Source organism: Pelodiscus sinensis, chromosome 1 (assembly GCF_052426305.1).
Source record: "Pelodiscus sinensis isolate ZL-2025 chromosome 1, ASM5242630v1, whole genome shotgun sequence".
NCBI classification, from domain to species: domain Eukaryota; kingdom Metazoa; phylum Chordata; order Testudines; family Trionychidae; genus Pelodiscus; species Pelodiscus sinensis.
Window position 1 is genome coordinate 241637128 of NC_143052.1, and position 17706 is coordinate 241654833.

At 42.1% G+C, this 17706-nt stretch overlaps 2 protein-coding genes across 5 annotated transcripts in view; one reads left to right on the plus strand and one right to left on the minus strand.

Annotated features, from left to right (window-relative positions):
* Window positions 1–15158, plus strand: part of GAS6 (growth arrest specific 6) — a 57972-nt gene extending 42814 nt beyond the window's left edge. For 2 of the 3 annotated variants that reach the window (XM_089775410.1, XM_075918348.2), the window contains 6 exons: window positions 39–203; window positions 2734–2902; window positions 6561–6733; window positions 8053–8281; window positions 11492–11658; window positions 14170–15158. In XM_089775410.1, the coding sequence (XP_089631536.1) occupies window positions 39–203; window positions 2734–2902; window positions 6561–6733; window positions 8053–8281; window positions 11492–11643 (888 nt within the window). In that variant the 3' untranslated portion in view covers window positions 11644–11658; window positions 14170–15158. The remainder of the gene's footprint in view (window positions 1–38; window positions 204–2733; window positions 2903–6560; window positions 6734–8052; window positions 8282–11491; window positions 11659–14169) is intronic. The other variant, XM_075918359.2, reaches the window with a different exon arrangement.
* A 145-nt stretch (window positions 15159–15303) lies between these two features.
* The window catches only part of TMEM255B (transmembrane protein 255B), a 120129-nt gene continuing 117726 nt past the window's right edge, over window positions 15304–17706 (minus strand). For both annotated transcript variants that reach the window (XM_075918391.2, XM_075918372.2), the window contains one exon: window positions 15304–17032. In XM_075918391.2, coding sequence (XP_075774506.1) covers window positions 16865–17032 — 168 coding nt within the window. In that variant the 3' untranslated portion in view covers window positions 15304–16864. The remainder of the gene's footprint in view (window positions 17033–17706) is intronic.

The following is a 17706-nucleotide window of genomic DNA, read 5'->3' on the forward strand; positions in this document are numbered from 1 at the left end:
GTGTATCTCTGAATATTTTTATTTACCGTTCTATTCAGATCTCTGTTGAAGAACTGGAGAGAAGTTTGTTTATAAAGGTCAACAAGGATGCAGTTATGAAAATAGCTGTTTCAGGAGATCTGTTTTCTTTGAACAAAGGACTGTATCAGTTGAACTTAACAGTAGGAGGCATTCCTTTTAAAACTAAAGACCTTATTCAACCTGTGAGTACTGCTCTTAATTTTCAGTCACATTGGCACACAGAGTGTAATTGGCCTGTTTTGTAGCTTCACTTACAACAGGCTAACTCTACAGACCTCAGTGGAGTAAGTCCTTATTTATGCCAGGCTAAGTGACAGACAAATCAGGCCCAGTGTGTTTTTGAGGCTCAGAACAGAGTAAGGGGGCTTTCCTTCCATACATCAGCAGTGTGCTTAATGTTTATGTAAGTATCATGCCAAACTTTTATTTCTGCTCACTTTTTAACATGTATTTTCAGTAGTGAGCTTCAGGTATGGTAGCAGTGGTGATTTCTTACCCTATAAACAACTTTTTACTGGCTCATGGGTGGTTAGGTTTTTTTGTTCCCTGTGCTCCCATTTCATGAAAGTCAGTTATAGCTATGAAACCAGTTCCTTTTTTTCTTAATTAAGATAGATACTTTTATAGGAGTGAAAGTCAAGACACTCCTTGGATATGTTTGATTGAGGCTTGGGATTATTTCTGAAAGCTGCTAAATTAATGTTGCCAGAATTTCCCTGGAAACCAACAATGCAAGGAAATTTATATGTAAGACTCTACCAAATCCATCATCCATTTTGGTCAATTTCACAATCATAAGATTTAAAAAAAATAATAAGTTCAAATTATTTCGGTCATTTGAATCTTAAATGCCATGCTGCTTTAATTGTAGAGGTCCTGACCCAAAAAAGGAATTGTGGTTGCTTTCAAGGTTGTCATGCAGGTGAGGTTGCAGTACTGCTACTGTGCTACTACTGGCAACAGCACTGCCTTCAGATCTGGGCAGCTACAGAGTAGCAGCTGCTGGCTGAGAACCCAGAAGACAGAGCCATTGCCAGCAGCAGTGCAGAAATAAGGATGGCCTGGTATGGTATTGCCACCCTCGCTTCTGTGCTGTGGTTGGTGGGGCTCTGCCTTCAGAGCTGGGTGCCTGGCCAACAGCCACCACTCTCCAGCTGCCCAGTGCACAAGGCAGCACAAAAGTAAGGGTGGCAATACTGTAACCTGCCTAAAATAACCTGGTGACCCTCCCCCTGCAACTCCCTTTGGGTCAAGACCACCAATTTGAGAAACGCTGGTCTCTTCCTAGGAAATCCCTGGGGTAAAAGCACACAAAAGACTAGATTTCCCTATGAGGGGGACTAGATTTCATAGTCTCTGGTGTGTTTTTCATGGCCGTGACGTTGGTAGGGCCCTATTTATATGAGTTGTTGCTCAAATAGTTGCTGTTCTGACTTTCCACCTTGAACAAGGAAGCTGAGTTTTACTTGTTTTTAAATAAAGTGACAACCTGGTAGCCACCTGACCGGAAATGGAGCAACCGAAGGAGGTTTCTCCTCCCCATGATAAGTCGTTCAAGGTGATTGCTACTTTGAATGTGTTTAAACTAAAGGTCTGGTCTGAATGTGAGTGTGAGAGCTGGAAGCCCCAGTTTTTATTCTGTATCTGACACTTATCCTCTATCTATTGAGTGGGAATGCTATTACTAACCTAGCAGCTTCAAGGGAGCCTTTGGTCTGCTGGCTTTCTCACATTTTAACCCTAGAGTTTAAAATAAAAATAAAAGCTGGAATTAACAAGGTGGGGCGGGGGGAGGGTAGGATTGCACCCAACTTGGCTCTTAGCCGTAAGTCTTTTATATCTGTGCCTGGTCACAGTGCATACCACTTGGTCATTTTTCTTTGGGTTAAATATATTGTGTGACGTGAACTTTTTATGGTTACATGTGTTGTAATTCACTACATACAAAAGCCTTGTGTTTGTAAGGAGTTTCACGTGGATTTATATATTACAAATATCAAGGGGATTCTTAAAAATAAATGGCAGTAATGAGGTGTCGCATGGAGAAGTGGATGGTACAGTTACAAAGGCAAATTTAGTTCCTGCATGAGCATATCCCCCTTGCTCCCTAGTGGAGCTCTACTGACTTCAGTGGAGGTCTGTGTGGACACAGGGCATAAGCACCACCTATTTAATTTCCCTGGGAGTGCTGTACTCCCACTCCACTATAGGTCCCACCTCTTCCTGCCCCTGCTCTATCCTCTGACCAAGCCTGGCCCTCAGTCTGCCACCTCCCCCACCCAGCACCTCTTGCACACCACTCAACAGCTGGCAGGAAGTCCTGGGGGGTGAGTTGGATGGAGTGGGTGCGAGATGCTGGAAGGGAGGGGGAGGAGTTTATTGGCAGGGCCACCAGTGGGCAGGAGGCACAGGGGAAGGAGAGAGGCGCTGGCTGCCAGTAGGTGGTGAGCACTTGCTGTTTTTGCCATTGGTGCTCCAGGCCTGGAGCATCCATTGAGCTGGCACCTATGACACAGAGGTCTGCCCATATGGATGTCACTGCAGGATTGGGGCTTGAGTCTGTTTTGGTAGAGTCGCATGTTGGTAAATGGAATGATCTTATTTTTCCCACACCATGATATAGTTTGATCCTGTGGGGCCCTGTGCGCCCATAATCCTCTCTGTTAAACAGGGAATTATAACCAAGGTAAGGTTATTTCTCTGTCCTACCAGATAAACCCTCGGCTGGATGGTTGTATGCGAGCATGGAACTGGTTGAATGGCGAAGACACTACTATCCAAGAAACAATAAAGCTAAATGACAAGATGCAATGCTTCTCAGTGGCAGGACGAGGATCCTTCTATCCTGGCAGTGGCTTTGCTATGTTTAATTTCAGTTATAGTAAGTGCTGTTTTTTATCATTGTCACAGTATGCAGTCCACACCTATGTATTCAAATAGAACAGAAATAACAATTGTAAAAGTGCATGTTTTCCTGTCTTGTTAGGCAAGCCTCTTTCTTCCTGTCTTTCCATCTTTCTTTTTGTGTGTCTTGACACACGTGCTCTGAAATGATTTACATGGGCAGGGAACAATCAACTATACAGGCAGTCCCCGGGTTACGTACAAGATAGGGACTGTAGGTTTGTTCTTAAGTTGAATTTGTATATAAGTCAGAACTGGTACATATTGTAGGGGTAACTCTAGCCAAACATTTGTCCAGAGCTCAGTTTTATTCTCCCACACCTCACTTCCCTCAGTCCTTTATTCTCAAGCTGAGCTGTCTGCTGTGAAAAGCCTCTCCGTGTCTCCCTGGTCTGCTGGGGAGGGAGGGGGCGCTAGCTTCGCGTCTCCCTGGTCTGCTGGAGGGAAGCAGCTAGTGCGGGGTTGCCTCACCCCGTTTGTAAGTAGGGATCTGATGTAAGTCGGATCCATGTAACCCGGGGACTGCCTGTACTAAAAATAGAAAAGTTTAGTTCTTTCCCAATTAAGAAAGCCACCAGCTGTCATGAGAAGTTGAATTTGGGATTCATGAAAAGGAAGGCCTAATAACGGTGGCTAGAACCCAACATTATCTGGGGCAGCTCTGATTAGGCTCCCTCCGTGCGCTTTGACAATGCATTTATCTCCATGGTTTGCCCTTCTCTCTCCTATGCCAACTGATTTCTCTTAAACAAGAAGAGTTACAGTAACATGTATGAGCTATATAATTAAGGCTATGTACACACTACAGTTCACATTGGTATGAGTTATGTTGCTTAGGGTTCTGAATAAATTCCCCTTTCCTCCAAGCACCTCAAGTTACATCAACCTAAACATGAGTGCTATGTTGACATGACATCAGTGCTATGTCAGCGGGAGAGCTTCTTCTGCCAGCATAACTATCACCACTTGCTGAGGCTGGAGTAATTAAGCCAATAGGAGAGGTCTTTTCTATTGACTTAGAGCTTCTACACTAGCAGTACCGCATTGGTGAAGCTGCACCGCTGTAAGCCCTGTAGCTTAGCCATAGCTTTGGATAGAATTTCACGATTGTCTAAAATGTAACCTCCATACTGAATTTAACTTTTGATTTAAATTGGTTCAGATCAGTCATGGCCACTATATCAATGACATAGCAAGGACACCAACACAGGTTATGTGAAATTGGCACGGATTTAGTTCCAATCCTCTCTTTAATCATAATTTTGAAATTAGAAGGATGGCTTTGTCTTTGTTTCAGATTCTTCCGTTTATACTGTCCACAGAAGAACTTAAATAGACCATTGACATTAGTAAATGTGTTTTTAAATGCTGACAGATCTGATACAAGTTCTCCTCTTCTAGTATATTTTGTGCTGCATTATGTGGGCTTTTCTGTGTTGCTAGTATAAATTAGAGAAAGTATTATTAGGTGGTTGTCATGCTGTTTAAAACATAGATGCAAGAACTGCCAAATAGAGTCTGGCATCTGAAGTGCAAATGAGACCAAACTCTTAACAGAGATGTATTCTAAGAATTTACATATTTATATTCATTTATTGTAAACAATTATACTTGGTTTGTTTTTGTTTAGTAACAGTAAAAGGATATAAAGACACCATATATCCTATTTACAGCTGTAATAAATCAGTATTGTCTATGACCTTGCCTAGACAAGCCAGGAACAGGCCATATCTTGATTACTGTTAGCAGACCTGGTTGCTCCATCTCAAAAAAGATACACCGGAATTGGAAGAGGTACAGAAAAAGGAAACACAGTGAGGAGAAATTGATAAGACTGGGACTTTGCAGCTTGGAAAAGAGATGACAAAGGGGGGATATGATAGAGGTCTATAAAATCATGGCTGATGGGGAGAAAGTAATCAAGGAAGCGCTATTTACTCCTTTTCATAACTTGGGCCCTAACAAATTCACGGCCCATGTTGATCAATTTCACAGTCATATGATTTTAAAAATTGTAAATTTCATGATTTCAGCTATTTAAATCTGAAAATTCATGGTATTGTAATTGTTGGGGTCCTGAACCAAAAAGGAGCTTTCGGTGGTCGCAAGGTTATTGAAAGGGGTTTGCAGTGCTGCTACCCTTCTGTGCTGCTGTTGTTGGCAGTGGTGCTGCCTTCGAAGCTGGAAAGCTCGAGAGTGGCAGCTGCTGACTGGGAGTCCAGCACTGAAGACAGTGCCTCCGCCATCAGCAACAACTCAGAAGTTAAGATGGCATAGTATGGTATTGCCACCCCTAGTTCTGCACTGCTGCCTGCAACACTGTGCCCTCAGGGATGGCTGCTGCCTCTCCAGCCACCCAGCTCTGAAGGCAGCAGCGCAGAAGCAAGAGTGTCAATACCATGACCCCTCCCCCCCCAAATAACACTGTGACATCCTCCCCCACAAGTCCCTTTTGGGACAGGCCCTCCAATTTGAGAAAAGCTGGTCTCCCCATGAAATCTGTATAGTATAGGATACAGGTACATAAAAGACCAGATTGCATGGTCTGTGATGCATTTTTCATCATTGTGAATTCGGTAGGGTTCTATTCATAACATCAGAACTAGAGGCCACCAAATTAAATTAATGGGCAGTAGGTTTAAAACAAACAAAATGAAATTTTTCTTCACGCAGGGCACGGTCAACCTGTGAAACTCTTTGCTAGAGGATGATGTGACAGCCCAGGTTTTAACAGGATTCAAAAAAGAACTAGACAAGTTCATGGAGGATAGGTCCATCAATGGCTATTAGCCAAGGTGGCAGGGATGCAAAAGCATGCTGTAAAGTGTGCTTAGCCTCTGTTTGCCAGAAGCTGGTATTGGGTGACAAGGGATGGATCACTTGAAGATTACCTGCTTTGTTCATTCCCTCTGGGGCACCTGGCATTGGCCACTGCCAGAAGACAGGCTACTGGATTAGATAGACCATTAGCCTAACCCAGTATGGCCATTCTTATGTTCTTATTGAAACCACGTAAGCCTTTTCTCTTTCCAGCCAGATTTAAAGTTAAATTTTCAGATTTAAAATTAAAAAGCTAGAAAGGCATCAACGAGATCTGTTTCTGAGTTCAGCGTGAGACAGTTTATAGCAAGCTAAAAGGGCTTCAGGACCTCTGATTGTGATTAGAGAATGCTTGAAGTGTTCTATTTATATGTCTTCAGTTTCGTTTCGACATATTGGTGTGAAAATGTTCTGTTTCCTCTGGGTCAGATTTGAAATCAATCCCTCAATCATTTTGTAACATTCAAGCCTGATACAAAAATTGGATTCCACGTCTTGCAGCAGCTCTGATAATGTGATGGATTAATAGCCCTTGGCAATTGAATGTCTATCCTGGATTGGAAAACCCCCAAACTCTCAGCCTTGACTTTTGACATTCAGAAAGGCACTGGCTCTTTCTTTGGGGTGTAACAAGGCAGAGTTCTTACTATTTTCCTTTCTGACTTTACGCACTAAGACTTGGATTTTTTTCTGGATTAAAGAGATATAGCAATCTGCCCACGTGCTCATCTGTCCATAGTCACCTCGTCTGCCACTCTGCTTTTCTGACATGCATCTCTCTCTCTCTCTCTTGCGCTCTCTCTCTCTTTCTGTAGTGCAACCTTCTACAGGAAATGACGCTGAATGGAATTGGGAAGTAGGAGTGAACACTGTAATTCGGCCAGCAGCAGACACTGGGGTACTGTTTGCTCTTGTTGGTGAAGAAACTTCAGTCCCTTTATCATTGGCTCTGATTGACTATCATTCCACAAAGAAACTTAAACAACAGGTACAAGCTTTAATCTTCCACTGGTGTAAAACAAAAAGACCCTTTGCCATCAGAACTTCTGGGGCCATTTTCAAAAAATCTTCAAAAATATGTGTCTGACATTTTTCACAAGTATATAATTTTGTATACAAATCAGATGTTTGAATGTTATTGGAATATAGGAATTCTGCTCTTGTGGAGACAAGTTTAGGATAGATGCTCCTTTGAACATGTGGCCCTTATAAAGTATTCTGATTCAGTAAGAAATATCTCCACACTGCCAATATCTGTTCACACTTTTGAATTTGAGCCACTATCCCATTTGTTATAGTTGGCTAGATTATACTATAAACTCCTTGAACAGAGAATTTGTGTTCTATTATGTAACTCAATAAATAACTCCACTGTAGTTACTACCAAGAGAATTCTGTGCCAAACATTTACGAATAATGTACACAATATAAATTTTGCAAAAGTCTGACAAATAAAATTCACAGTAAATAAATGTGGCTCTGGTATTGCAGTGAGGCACACATGCCACTGGCTGCATTGAGATGGGAGATCAACCTGAAGCCTCTGCCTCCCCCAAAAAGTACACTCTGTAGTGAGGCTACACCTGACCCTGACACAGTACAAAGGCTGGGCTTTCCCCAGAAACATCCTGAGGTCCTGCCCCTCTCTGTCAGTTGCACCAAGTATAGGTGGGCAAGTTCAGCCCAGCAGGATCCAAATGTGGAGGGGCTTAGTTTAGGGGATCCAGGTGTGGGACGAGAGGTTTCTGTGTGGGGCAGTCTGGGTTCAGGCTGCTCCCTGGAGATCTGAATGCACAAGGGCCGGGGCAATGGGACTGCAGCGATATGCAAATGAAAGTGTTTGGAGTACACTGGGGGTTGTTTGGGTGTGGGGAGATGGGACTTGGTAGAGGGGGAGGACACGACCCTTCCACAAAGCCATCCTAAGCGGCAGGCAGATCCAGCTCCTGGCAGCTTGAGGCAGGCTGAGGGGTAAAGAGGTACCTGATGACGGCAGCCGGCAGTACCAGCTGTCAGAAGCCCCACAGTGGTTGGAGGCATCAAGCCATCTGGCTGGACCAGTCAGAGTCAGGCATACGTACCTGAAGACGCGGGAGTATCGTGGCTGGGGACAATAGTGGTTAACCAAGTTTTTGAATTAACCAAGTGTCAGATAACAAAGCTTTCATTGTAATATAATCAGTTCTCTGGTGGCTCTGAAAAAGCCTTCTGAACAGCTGCAGTCATGAGCGTTATGAAACCGAAAAAGTGTAAGAATGTGTATTTCAGGGTCTGTGCCTTCTCTTATTGTGCTCTTTTGATGTTCAGTTCATTATTTTGGCTGTGGAGAACACCGTTGTGTCCAGGCTGGCAATAAACGTGTGTGATGATCAGGAACACTCTGTGAACATCTTCGTCAGCAAGGGGCAGGTGTCGCTCACCGTGGATGGGACTGCCGGACAGACTGAATTGAGCCATTCCCAGCTACAGGACAGTCTGTTTCTCTTGGAGGGCTACCTGCAGTCGTCTGTGAAGACATATGTGGGAGGACTGCCAGGTGATTATCAAATTCTGCAAAGCAGAATTCAGGTTCTAACAAAAATAATAGTACTGGTGATTGGATAATGCATCAGTGTGTCAAACACTCTAGTTCTCCCCAAGTGAGTTTAGTTGCGCATGAGCGGGGGCAAGTGTAACCCACACACTTGCTGGGTGTGGTGTACTTAGATCACTTACAGAGAGAATAATGAGTCTGCTCTACTGCCTTAGCTGAGAGCCAGCTGGCCAAGATCCAGAGGAACCAGGTTTAGTTCTACCTGTTGGCGTTACACAAGGAGGGCACTTAACGTTGATACTCTGAGGTCTTTAACTTGTGTCTTTTGAATTTTCATATAATCCATTTTGGAGGAGAAGAAGCAAGAATAGAAATCTTGAGGGTTTTTTGGTCAGCAAATGGGGTTACCTGTCCACAGAAGAATGGTGAGGAGGTTCTGTATCAATTTGACATAATCTGGGGAGGTTATTATCTCAAATGTGTGGAGCCCTGAATTAGCATCACATTCAGCCCACATTTTAACTGTGACATACAAATCTGAGGTCAGTATGAGATGAGGGCCAAAGACTCAAAAGGTCAGACTCAAGGTCTGACCTTTTGAGGCTCTTGCTGCCTTTGTCTCCTCAGCTTTGGAGACTTGTCTCTTGGCTCCATGCAGGCTGTTGGTACCCCTCACTCTCTACTGAGAGGGTGATTGATTCCCCTCATCTAGGCTCTCCACTGTGGTTTGTCACTTCTCTGTTGATGTTACCATCCAGAGAGCACTTGCTCATGGCATTTCTAGCAAGCAGCACCCAGGGGTGCTTTTGCAGCAAAAATAGAGGCTCTGCAGGAGTCGCTTCTGTTGTCTGATTGATGTTTGATTTGAATCAAAGATTTGGCTGTGTGGGGTTGTTTCTCATTCTGGCTGAACTGGTTTACCCCTCCCTATTGCTGAGAAATGCAAATGAGGAGGCATTTGAAAAGCATGTCTCTCCATAATAGTAGTTACTGTATGGAGTACTCAGAGACAAAGTCCTGGCCTTGTTTGCATAATCCATGTAATGTGAGGAAGAGAGGCTGGAGCAGTGCTGGCATCGTGCAGGTGCCACAGCAATTAAACCAGCACAGGGCAGATTTACTGTTGTTTGTAGAATGAGTAATACGAGCTAATGTTGCACAAAACAGTATTTATGCCAGTAGAGCTGGCTCCTAGCCGTGCCAGAAGATATGAGGCCACACCCTGCTGGGCAGCTGCAGTAGCCAGTCCATCAATCTAGCACTTTGAGTGCCATACTGTGATTTTGCCATGCTGTCCTTCCAGAAGGATGTAACCAATGGTTTCTTTCGCCAAATTCAATAGAGCTATGCCTGAGTACATGAACCTTGAATATGCCTCTGTGTCTCCAAACAGTACGTCTACGTCTACATAGGCCCCTTTTCCGGAAGGGGCATGGTAATTTTTGAAATCGCAATAGGGAAATGCGCGGGGGATTTAAATATCCCCCGCGGCATTTAAATAAAAATGTCCGCCGCTTTTTTCCGGCTTTTAGAAAAGCCGGAAAAGAGCGTCTACACTGGCCCCAATCCTCCGGAAAAAGCGCCACTTCAAAGTAGGAATAAGATCCTCCGGAAAAGGGCGCTTTTTCCGGAGGATCGGGGCCAGTGTAGACGCTCTTTTCCGGCTTTTCTAAAAGCCGGAAAAAAGCGGCGGACATTTTTATTTAAATGCCGCGGGGATATTTAAATCCCCCGCGCATTTCCGTATTGCGATTTCAAAAATTACCATGCCCCTTCCGGAAAAGGGGCCAATGTAGACGAGCCCTACATGTTTGGATTTCATATAATCTCCAGGGGAGTAGTGTTAATGCCCTGAGAGAATCCTCTAGATCTAGTCCTTCTTGCTTTCAGGTGGAGATGAGGGGTTTACCCAGCTTTCCATGCCATTGTGAGATCAAATTATTCTTGAGCTATTCATCGCTCTCCATTACACAGCCCACTTGATTAGTTTAGCCTTAAACTGTAGACAGACCTGAGGGGATGGGGCTTTGGAGCTCCAGCCAGCCAGACAGGCAGCTATGAGAGTCTGTGAAACTCCACCTTCCCTGGGGCAAGGGGTGGGGACATGGGATGGGGGCTGCTCTTGGGCCCTCCACCCTGAGCAGGTGGAGGGGGGGGGGGTCTGTGGTGCAGTGTCCCATGCTGCCCTGGCTCCAGGGCAGAGCCTCATGGGGAGAAGGGGCAGGGATGGGGAACAATATGGAAGAGTGAAAGTGTCTCTGGCTGCTCCTATCTGGTGCTGCTGCATCTGTCTTTTGGGCAGGGGCTGTGGATATTACAGGGGTGGGTGGGTGAGGCTCTGGGGCCTGTGTTTTGCAGGGGGTCAGACTAGATGATCACGATGGTCCCTTCTGGCTTTGAAGTCTGAGTCTAAATTGAAATGGAAAATAGGGATGTGATAATGTAGTCGATTAACCGATAAGCAAAAGCTCCCACCAATACATTTTTTAGCAGCCTGGCTCCGTCCTTGCTTATGCCGGGTCTGGGACCTACTCTCGCTGCAGTGCTGCCTATAAAGTATATTAGGAGCCGGGTGGGCAGGCAGGCAGCCTGGCTCATTTCCAGTTCATGCCGGGTCCAGGCGCTCAGACCCGTCCTAGACAGGGGCTGCTGCCACCCTGTGCTGCTGCCTTTTTATCAGAGGCAGCAGTGAGGAGTGGCAGGGGGTTCCTCTGGAGTGAGGCCAGAGCGCACTGGCTGCCGGCCCCGCCCCTGGGGACTATAGCATAGTCAAGTAACCAATAAGAATTAATGAGGTTACTTGACTATTCAATTAACCAATATTTAACATCCATTATGGAAAAGCAATGAGGGTCTAATGTTGAAAATGTGGGACCAGACTGTCAACTGATATAAACTAGTTTAGCTCTATTGAAGCTAACGGAACTATGCTGATTTACACCAGCTGAGGATCTGGCCTGTGACCTCTGTATGTGTGATCAGAAATGGGAGCTCACATGAGGTCCCTTCAAAAAAAGGCCCTAAATACAAAACAAAATGTTCTTGTATTTTGCTTACCGTGAGGTTAAAATGGAAGGATGCAAAATGTGGGAGAAGAAATGGGAATGGATTTTGAATATTTGAATTAATCCAAGAACCAGTGATCTAAACTTGGTATGGATGATCTATTGAAATCTAATAAATTAGAAAACAATTTCCTTCTCTTTTATACAGATGTTCCTGTTACTTCCACTCCAGTCACTGCATTCTACCATGGCTGCATGACCGTGAAGATGAATAATAAAGCACTGGACTTAGATGAGGCTTTTTACAAACACAATGACATCACATCACATTCTTGCCCTCCAACTGAGACTGGTCAATAGGTACCACCATGCAATGTAAAAGTTTTATATTCAAAAACTTTCTGCGCTTTTTAAAAAAAGATATAAATTATTCAGATTTCCTGCACTATGTGTATAGTTTCTTTTAAACACTGAAATTATTAGGAGCTACTGACCTTCACAAGTCAAATTGATTATTGAAATATTTCTTTGCTTTGAGATTTAGAGATTGTAATATATTTGTAAATAGTTCATAAGACTAAGATTAATAATCGAAAGCAGCATATTATTCGTAAAGTGAATGTTAAGACTGTAAAAAGAGAGATGGATAGCTGTAATGTGGAAAACCTAGTAATATATCAGTATGAACTGGAAGAAAAATAATATCGCTGTATTATTTTTATTACCAAACACTGCTTTCTGATTTACAAAATATGAAAGAATAAAATATTTACATAAAACTTCTTAACTGCACTGAGATTATGTCTCTTGGGGATATGGCTTCAGGCTGTGGATGATTTGCAGAGCCGACACCATTTTAGTATTTCATTCACTGGTGTGATCATTGGCCTCTGAAGAATTGCAAATAGGTGCTAGATTAGAGCATGAGCTCATGTTTAGGTTGTAGGAGTGGGAACATATATGGGGGTGGGGAGGATCTATGGGTGTGGGTTTAGGATTTGTTTTGTAAAATGATCTTCAGAATCAACAGGCTCAGTCGCAACCTTTAGAAAAATCTCTTGGTCAATGGAGAACTTGAAAGTGAGAGGAAAAATTGTATCAGCAGGAAATAAATAAAAGGAAAGCCTCACTCAGGTAGATGCCAAAGTGTCTTATGTCAGTAATCAGTGAGGTAAGTGGTGAAAGGTATGAAGACCAGGGAATATCATGCAAAGATGTAATTTTTGCTATTTAATTTTTAGGCTGTCTCACTCACCATGTGCTTAATAGGACAGGGGGCCCTGAGGCTTTCTGATTAAGTATGAGCTATCCAGGATGAATGTGTTTGAGTTTATTCACCAGAGGATACAGCAGAGCAAAGTGTATTAATTTCCATGCTTACTCACTAGGGCTTTTCAGGATAGACACAATAGACTTTGCCAAAGCTGTTTTAGGCCGATCAAGCTATCTTTCTCACTGCTGCACAGTGGCTCTGCAAATTTTTGTGTCTGTTTTGCCTACTCACTGACAGCTATTGTCAACCTCTAGAGGGGATACAAGCATGAGGGACAAGGATGATGGGAATTACTGTAGACACTTGAAAGCAGTCAGCAGTTAGCTGATATTTATATATAGTTATAGTTAGCCTCATCTATAAAATGTCTGAATTCTGTCTTGGAGTACAGCTAGAATTATATTCATAGTGCAAATAGCAATGAGTATACCAGTGTTTTGATTTGAGATTTTATTTTTATTTAGGGATATTTTTAAATAAACTCTAGATTCCTTAGGTAACAAATTATTTTAGAAAGAGAGTTAGAAGAATGATTTTTGGGGCTTGCAAGGATCAGTATGGAGCAGACCCAAGTTTACTAAACAGTATGGGTGCGTCTAGACTGGCAAGATTTTGCGCAAAAGCACTTGCTTTTGCGCAAAAACTTGCCGCCTGTCTACACTGGCCACTTGAATTTGCGCAAGAGCACTGACTTTGTAATGTACAAAATCAGTGCTTCTTGTGCAAATACTTTCACGCTCCCACTCAGGCATAAGCCCTCTTGCGCAAGAATACTTGTGCAAGAGGGCCAGCGTAGACAGGCACTTTAATTTCTTGCGCAAGAAAGCCCGATGGCTAAAATGGCCATCGGCACTTTCTTGCACAAAAGCGCGTCTATACTGGCCACAGATGCTTTTGCACAAATCATGCCAGTCTAGATGCAGCCTATAGGTATTTTCTACCACTTCTATGGAATATTACACCTAGTCAAGGCTAGAGACAGTTATCAGATACCTTAATAAACTCCAGATTTTCCCACAATTGTAGCCAAATTACCCAAATGAATTTTTCCCCAGGAAAAGGATGGGCAACTGGATAGAGCATCCCATGGGAAAAAAATCCTTACTGCCAAATGTGATTGGAAGACGGATATAGCAACTTATACTTAGCCACTAAATATTGCAACAATATTGACTGATTTCTAGGGCCAGACAGTTAAGGGTGATGCAGCAAGACCGAAAAGGTCAGGTCTGTAGCTTCAGTCAGGCATCAAGCCTTTTGTGCTTTAAAGGAGGACAAAAGGAAGATGTTCATGCACATTCCAAGGGTACCAGATAAAAGTTCCAAAGGAAAGAAAATAAAAAGGGGACAACCTTACAGGAGGAAGGTAAACAGGTTGTGTATACGAGTAATAATTTCATTTGTCTTACCTTCGAGGAATACGGGGGCGGGAAATCCAAGTACTGCAGATACCACTTCTTTTAGGCAGGAGATGTTGATGGAAACACTGGTGACATGAGTAGGACCTAGGAAATGTTTTACTGGAGTTTCTCATTGCCAGCCTTATCGGGGAGGGCTACAGGTATTGTGGCCTATGGTGATTCTCTATTGTATTGTTTTTCTGGTCATTTCAGGTCTTTTCCTACATCCATCTCCCATCCTTCCAACCTGGAGTAACTCTAAAGAAAACAGTACACGCTTGGAAGACATCTGACACTTCTTATTAATTGGAGGAACAAAACCCAGTTTAATTGCTGCTCTTTTCAGAAAGCACCTGCTAACAAAATAGCTTCACCTCTAGCATTTGTATTATTTTTGCAATACTTCCCAAAGCAATGGCTTTGTGGCATCAGTGATTCACAAAACTGTGACCTTTGTTAATGCCAGTTGTTATATTTATAGCGCCAGAACTATCCTGGATCCTGGAAATACGAATTTTGTGGTATGAGGTGATGCTGTGCAATTCCACGCTCAATATTATGTGAAAACAAATATAACAGTGGGCTATGCTTTAAAAAGTTAATTGAAATAATTGACATACATGGGTAATACCTTATTTTGATGCAAAAATTGCTTTAATTACTTGTGTGTGTAAAGATTTTATTTGTTGCTTTGTGTGAACAAAATGTTATGATTTACAGTATAAAAATATGTAGAATATAGGAATGTGTATTATTGCTAAATCAGTGACATCTGTAATACTATACAGCAGTGCTCAGACTGGGGTGGGGTGGGAGAAAGGTGAGAGTGATGATTTAGTGGTTTCTTCCGCACAGTTTTGTTTTCTAACTGACAAGAGTGAGAAATTAGAGTACGACACGGTCCTTCTTCCTCAATAAATTGTACAGAAAAAGTGAAATCTCCATCCTCGCCACCTCCTGCCCTTTTGGAGCAGTTCATGTAAGGAAGTGAGCCTCTGAAGTTAATAGTGTCAGGCCATTCTAAAACTATTAGTGTTCACACCATGTGCCTTTTATGCTTCTAACCAGCCAAAATTCACATTATGCAAAACTTGGTATATGTGTTGTTTGTTTTGTGCCTGAGGAACCAATCTGTTTGTTGTCTTTATATTATACAGTCATGGAAATCTAAGCACTTACAATAAAGGAAAATCACTAGCTCATGTGCTTTGAAAATAACGTACCCTTCTCTCTGCCTTTTATAACTTAAGAGTGCTTCTTACTTATGCAAATTATCTCCCTGGGCCTTCTTCAATGGGCTAGACCTAATTCATTTAAGAAACCATTCTAAACTCATAGGTAGGTTTCTCTGCTGCATTTTGAATAGCCTTTCATATTTTATATTGAATAATTTTTTTGTACATCAATAGAAAACTCATTGGATGGAAACTTACTACATAATTTTATAATCTTTTGCTGTGATTTCAGCTATTCAAATGTTCACATCCTTTGAAGGAAAGTAATCTAGTATTTTAATATATTTTATATATTTTTACTGTAATAGCTGTTTAAGGATGAAATATATCCTCCTTTCCATTTTGCACTTTGACTGTTGGGAAACATTTTTTAAAGTTTCTAATGTGGCACTAGGATGATTTGCTGCCCAATGGACTAGGTCTATGAGACATCAAAGTACATTGCCTGTGCTGTCTCATAGCCCTGGTGTGCCAAAGAACATTGAGGCCCCAACGGTGCTGCAAAAGGAATTAGCAACTCAGAAATTCATTAATTATCTTTTTCGTCCTAGTTTAAGCACTTTCATCACTGAGTGTGGCTGCACAGAGCTGAGACTATAGATTGCTACTTTTCCAGTAGAGGGAGTACAAGATCACATATTTCCTATGGATGCTACTTCCACAGGAGTTAGTATATGTAAATTCTCTATAGTGGGAGTCTAGATTGGAAGAAGAAGAAAAAAAAAAAGAAATACTCTGAGCATTCACCAATGCATTGCAACAGCTTCAAAACTATGGGCCAAGTCTCTTTTTATGTAAAAACAATTTAGCTCAATATGCAGCATTTTAGTTTCCATTTTTTACTAGAAAAGGAATCATTTGAAACCAGCTCCTCTGCCTTTTACAGAATATGGCAAAATACAGAGTTCAGTATTAACTAATCATTATATACAGGTTAAATACTTAGCTAGAAATTGCATCTTTAGCTCACTGGTATTTGGTCATTGTTAGCGTTAGCTGGACTGGTACATAATTCAAACATTTCAAACAGAATTGAAACAGCCCTGTTCAAATAAAATGTTACATTTGTACCTTATTTTTAAGAATAGGATAATACTAATTGGGATCTTTACTTCTTAATTTTGTTTCCCTTTCTTGTGATGTGTACACCGACTTAAGTACAGTATAATACACAAACACAGCATATTTTGTCATATAGTTGTCACAGTATTTATTGTAACATTTTTACCAAAAGGGGGCTATTTACTGACTAGTATAAAAGAAAGAATATCTGGTTTCTTTTTATCCAGACTACTCACTTGCACCAACCAGACTATGAGAGTTCTAACTCAGAATTACCACTCAATGCTTATTCAACAAAATGAAACCAAGTATCCAAAGTGTTTTTCTTTGTTTCTTCTAATGAAAACAAAGTCACTATCTATTATGCTAAGAGAAAACAATGCTCATTAGCCAGAAAGCAGTGTCCCAACTGACTACAAGCAAACTGTGTAGTGTGACTGATACCTTCCTTTGGTGACACATCTGCCTTAGGTTTCTAAGATTCTGGTCAACTCACAGTGAGTTGGGGCTAAAAGTAGAACAGTCATAGAACACAAAATAATCTGCTGCTTGTGCAGCTCAGTTTCCAAAGATGTCTTTTTAAAAAAAAATCTGTTAAAATGAAATGAGTTCTAGGGTGCATATGGTGGAGGTTTTTCTTCTGGCAAGAAGTAAGTTGGTGTGTATAGTGGTGGGGCATTGGGTGGGAGACCATAGCTTGAGCTGGATTGAGATGGAGGTTGAGTATCATCAGAAAAAGAAATATCTGTAGATGATGATGCTGGAAAATGGCTTGCAGGCTGTAATTAAACAAAGAAAAAATGCGATCTTTAGTAAGGGATTACAGATACATTTTCAGCTACACTATATTAAATGTATATGGTATGTACCATTAAACCTCTCATGCCTCTGTAATATGCACAACACAATAGCGTTATTAACACACACTTTAAGACTGTGACATACAGTGCATAGCAAGGTGAGATAGTATATACTTATCATCTAAGTTATTCTTAAAAGGAGTTTTATGCATGCAATTCACCCTCTATCTAGGCAACTAAATAAAACACGCAGCTTTGGGAGGCAGGATGCTCTAGTTCCCCAAGTGAGTCATATACTAGTGGGCTTTAAGGGTTATATGCTATTTAGTCAAAATTCGTATTGATACCTGGAAAGTATCCTAGGGCTACAGATATTATGTATAACAGTGGTCTCCCAACTTTTTTAACCACAAGATCACTTTTTCAATTTAAGTGCAAAGTAAGAGCTACCTCAAACCCAAATAGCCTTGCCTGGCTTCCTTCTCCCCCTTCTCTGAGGCCCCACCCCTGCTCCACCTCTTCTCCAAGGCCTCACCTTACTCATTCCATCCCCCTTCCTCCCTGAATCCTGAGCGCAGGAGCAGCAGGACAGTGGGTGTAGGGGCAACTGAAGTGCCAGCACTTGATAGCTTCCTGGCCAAACCAGTCAGGAT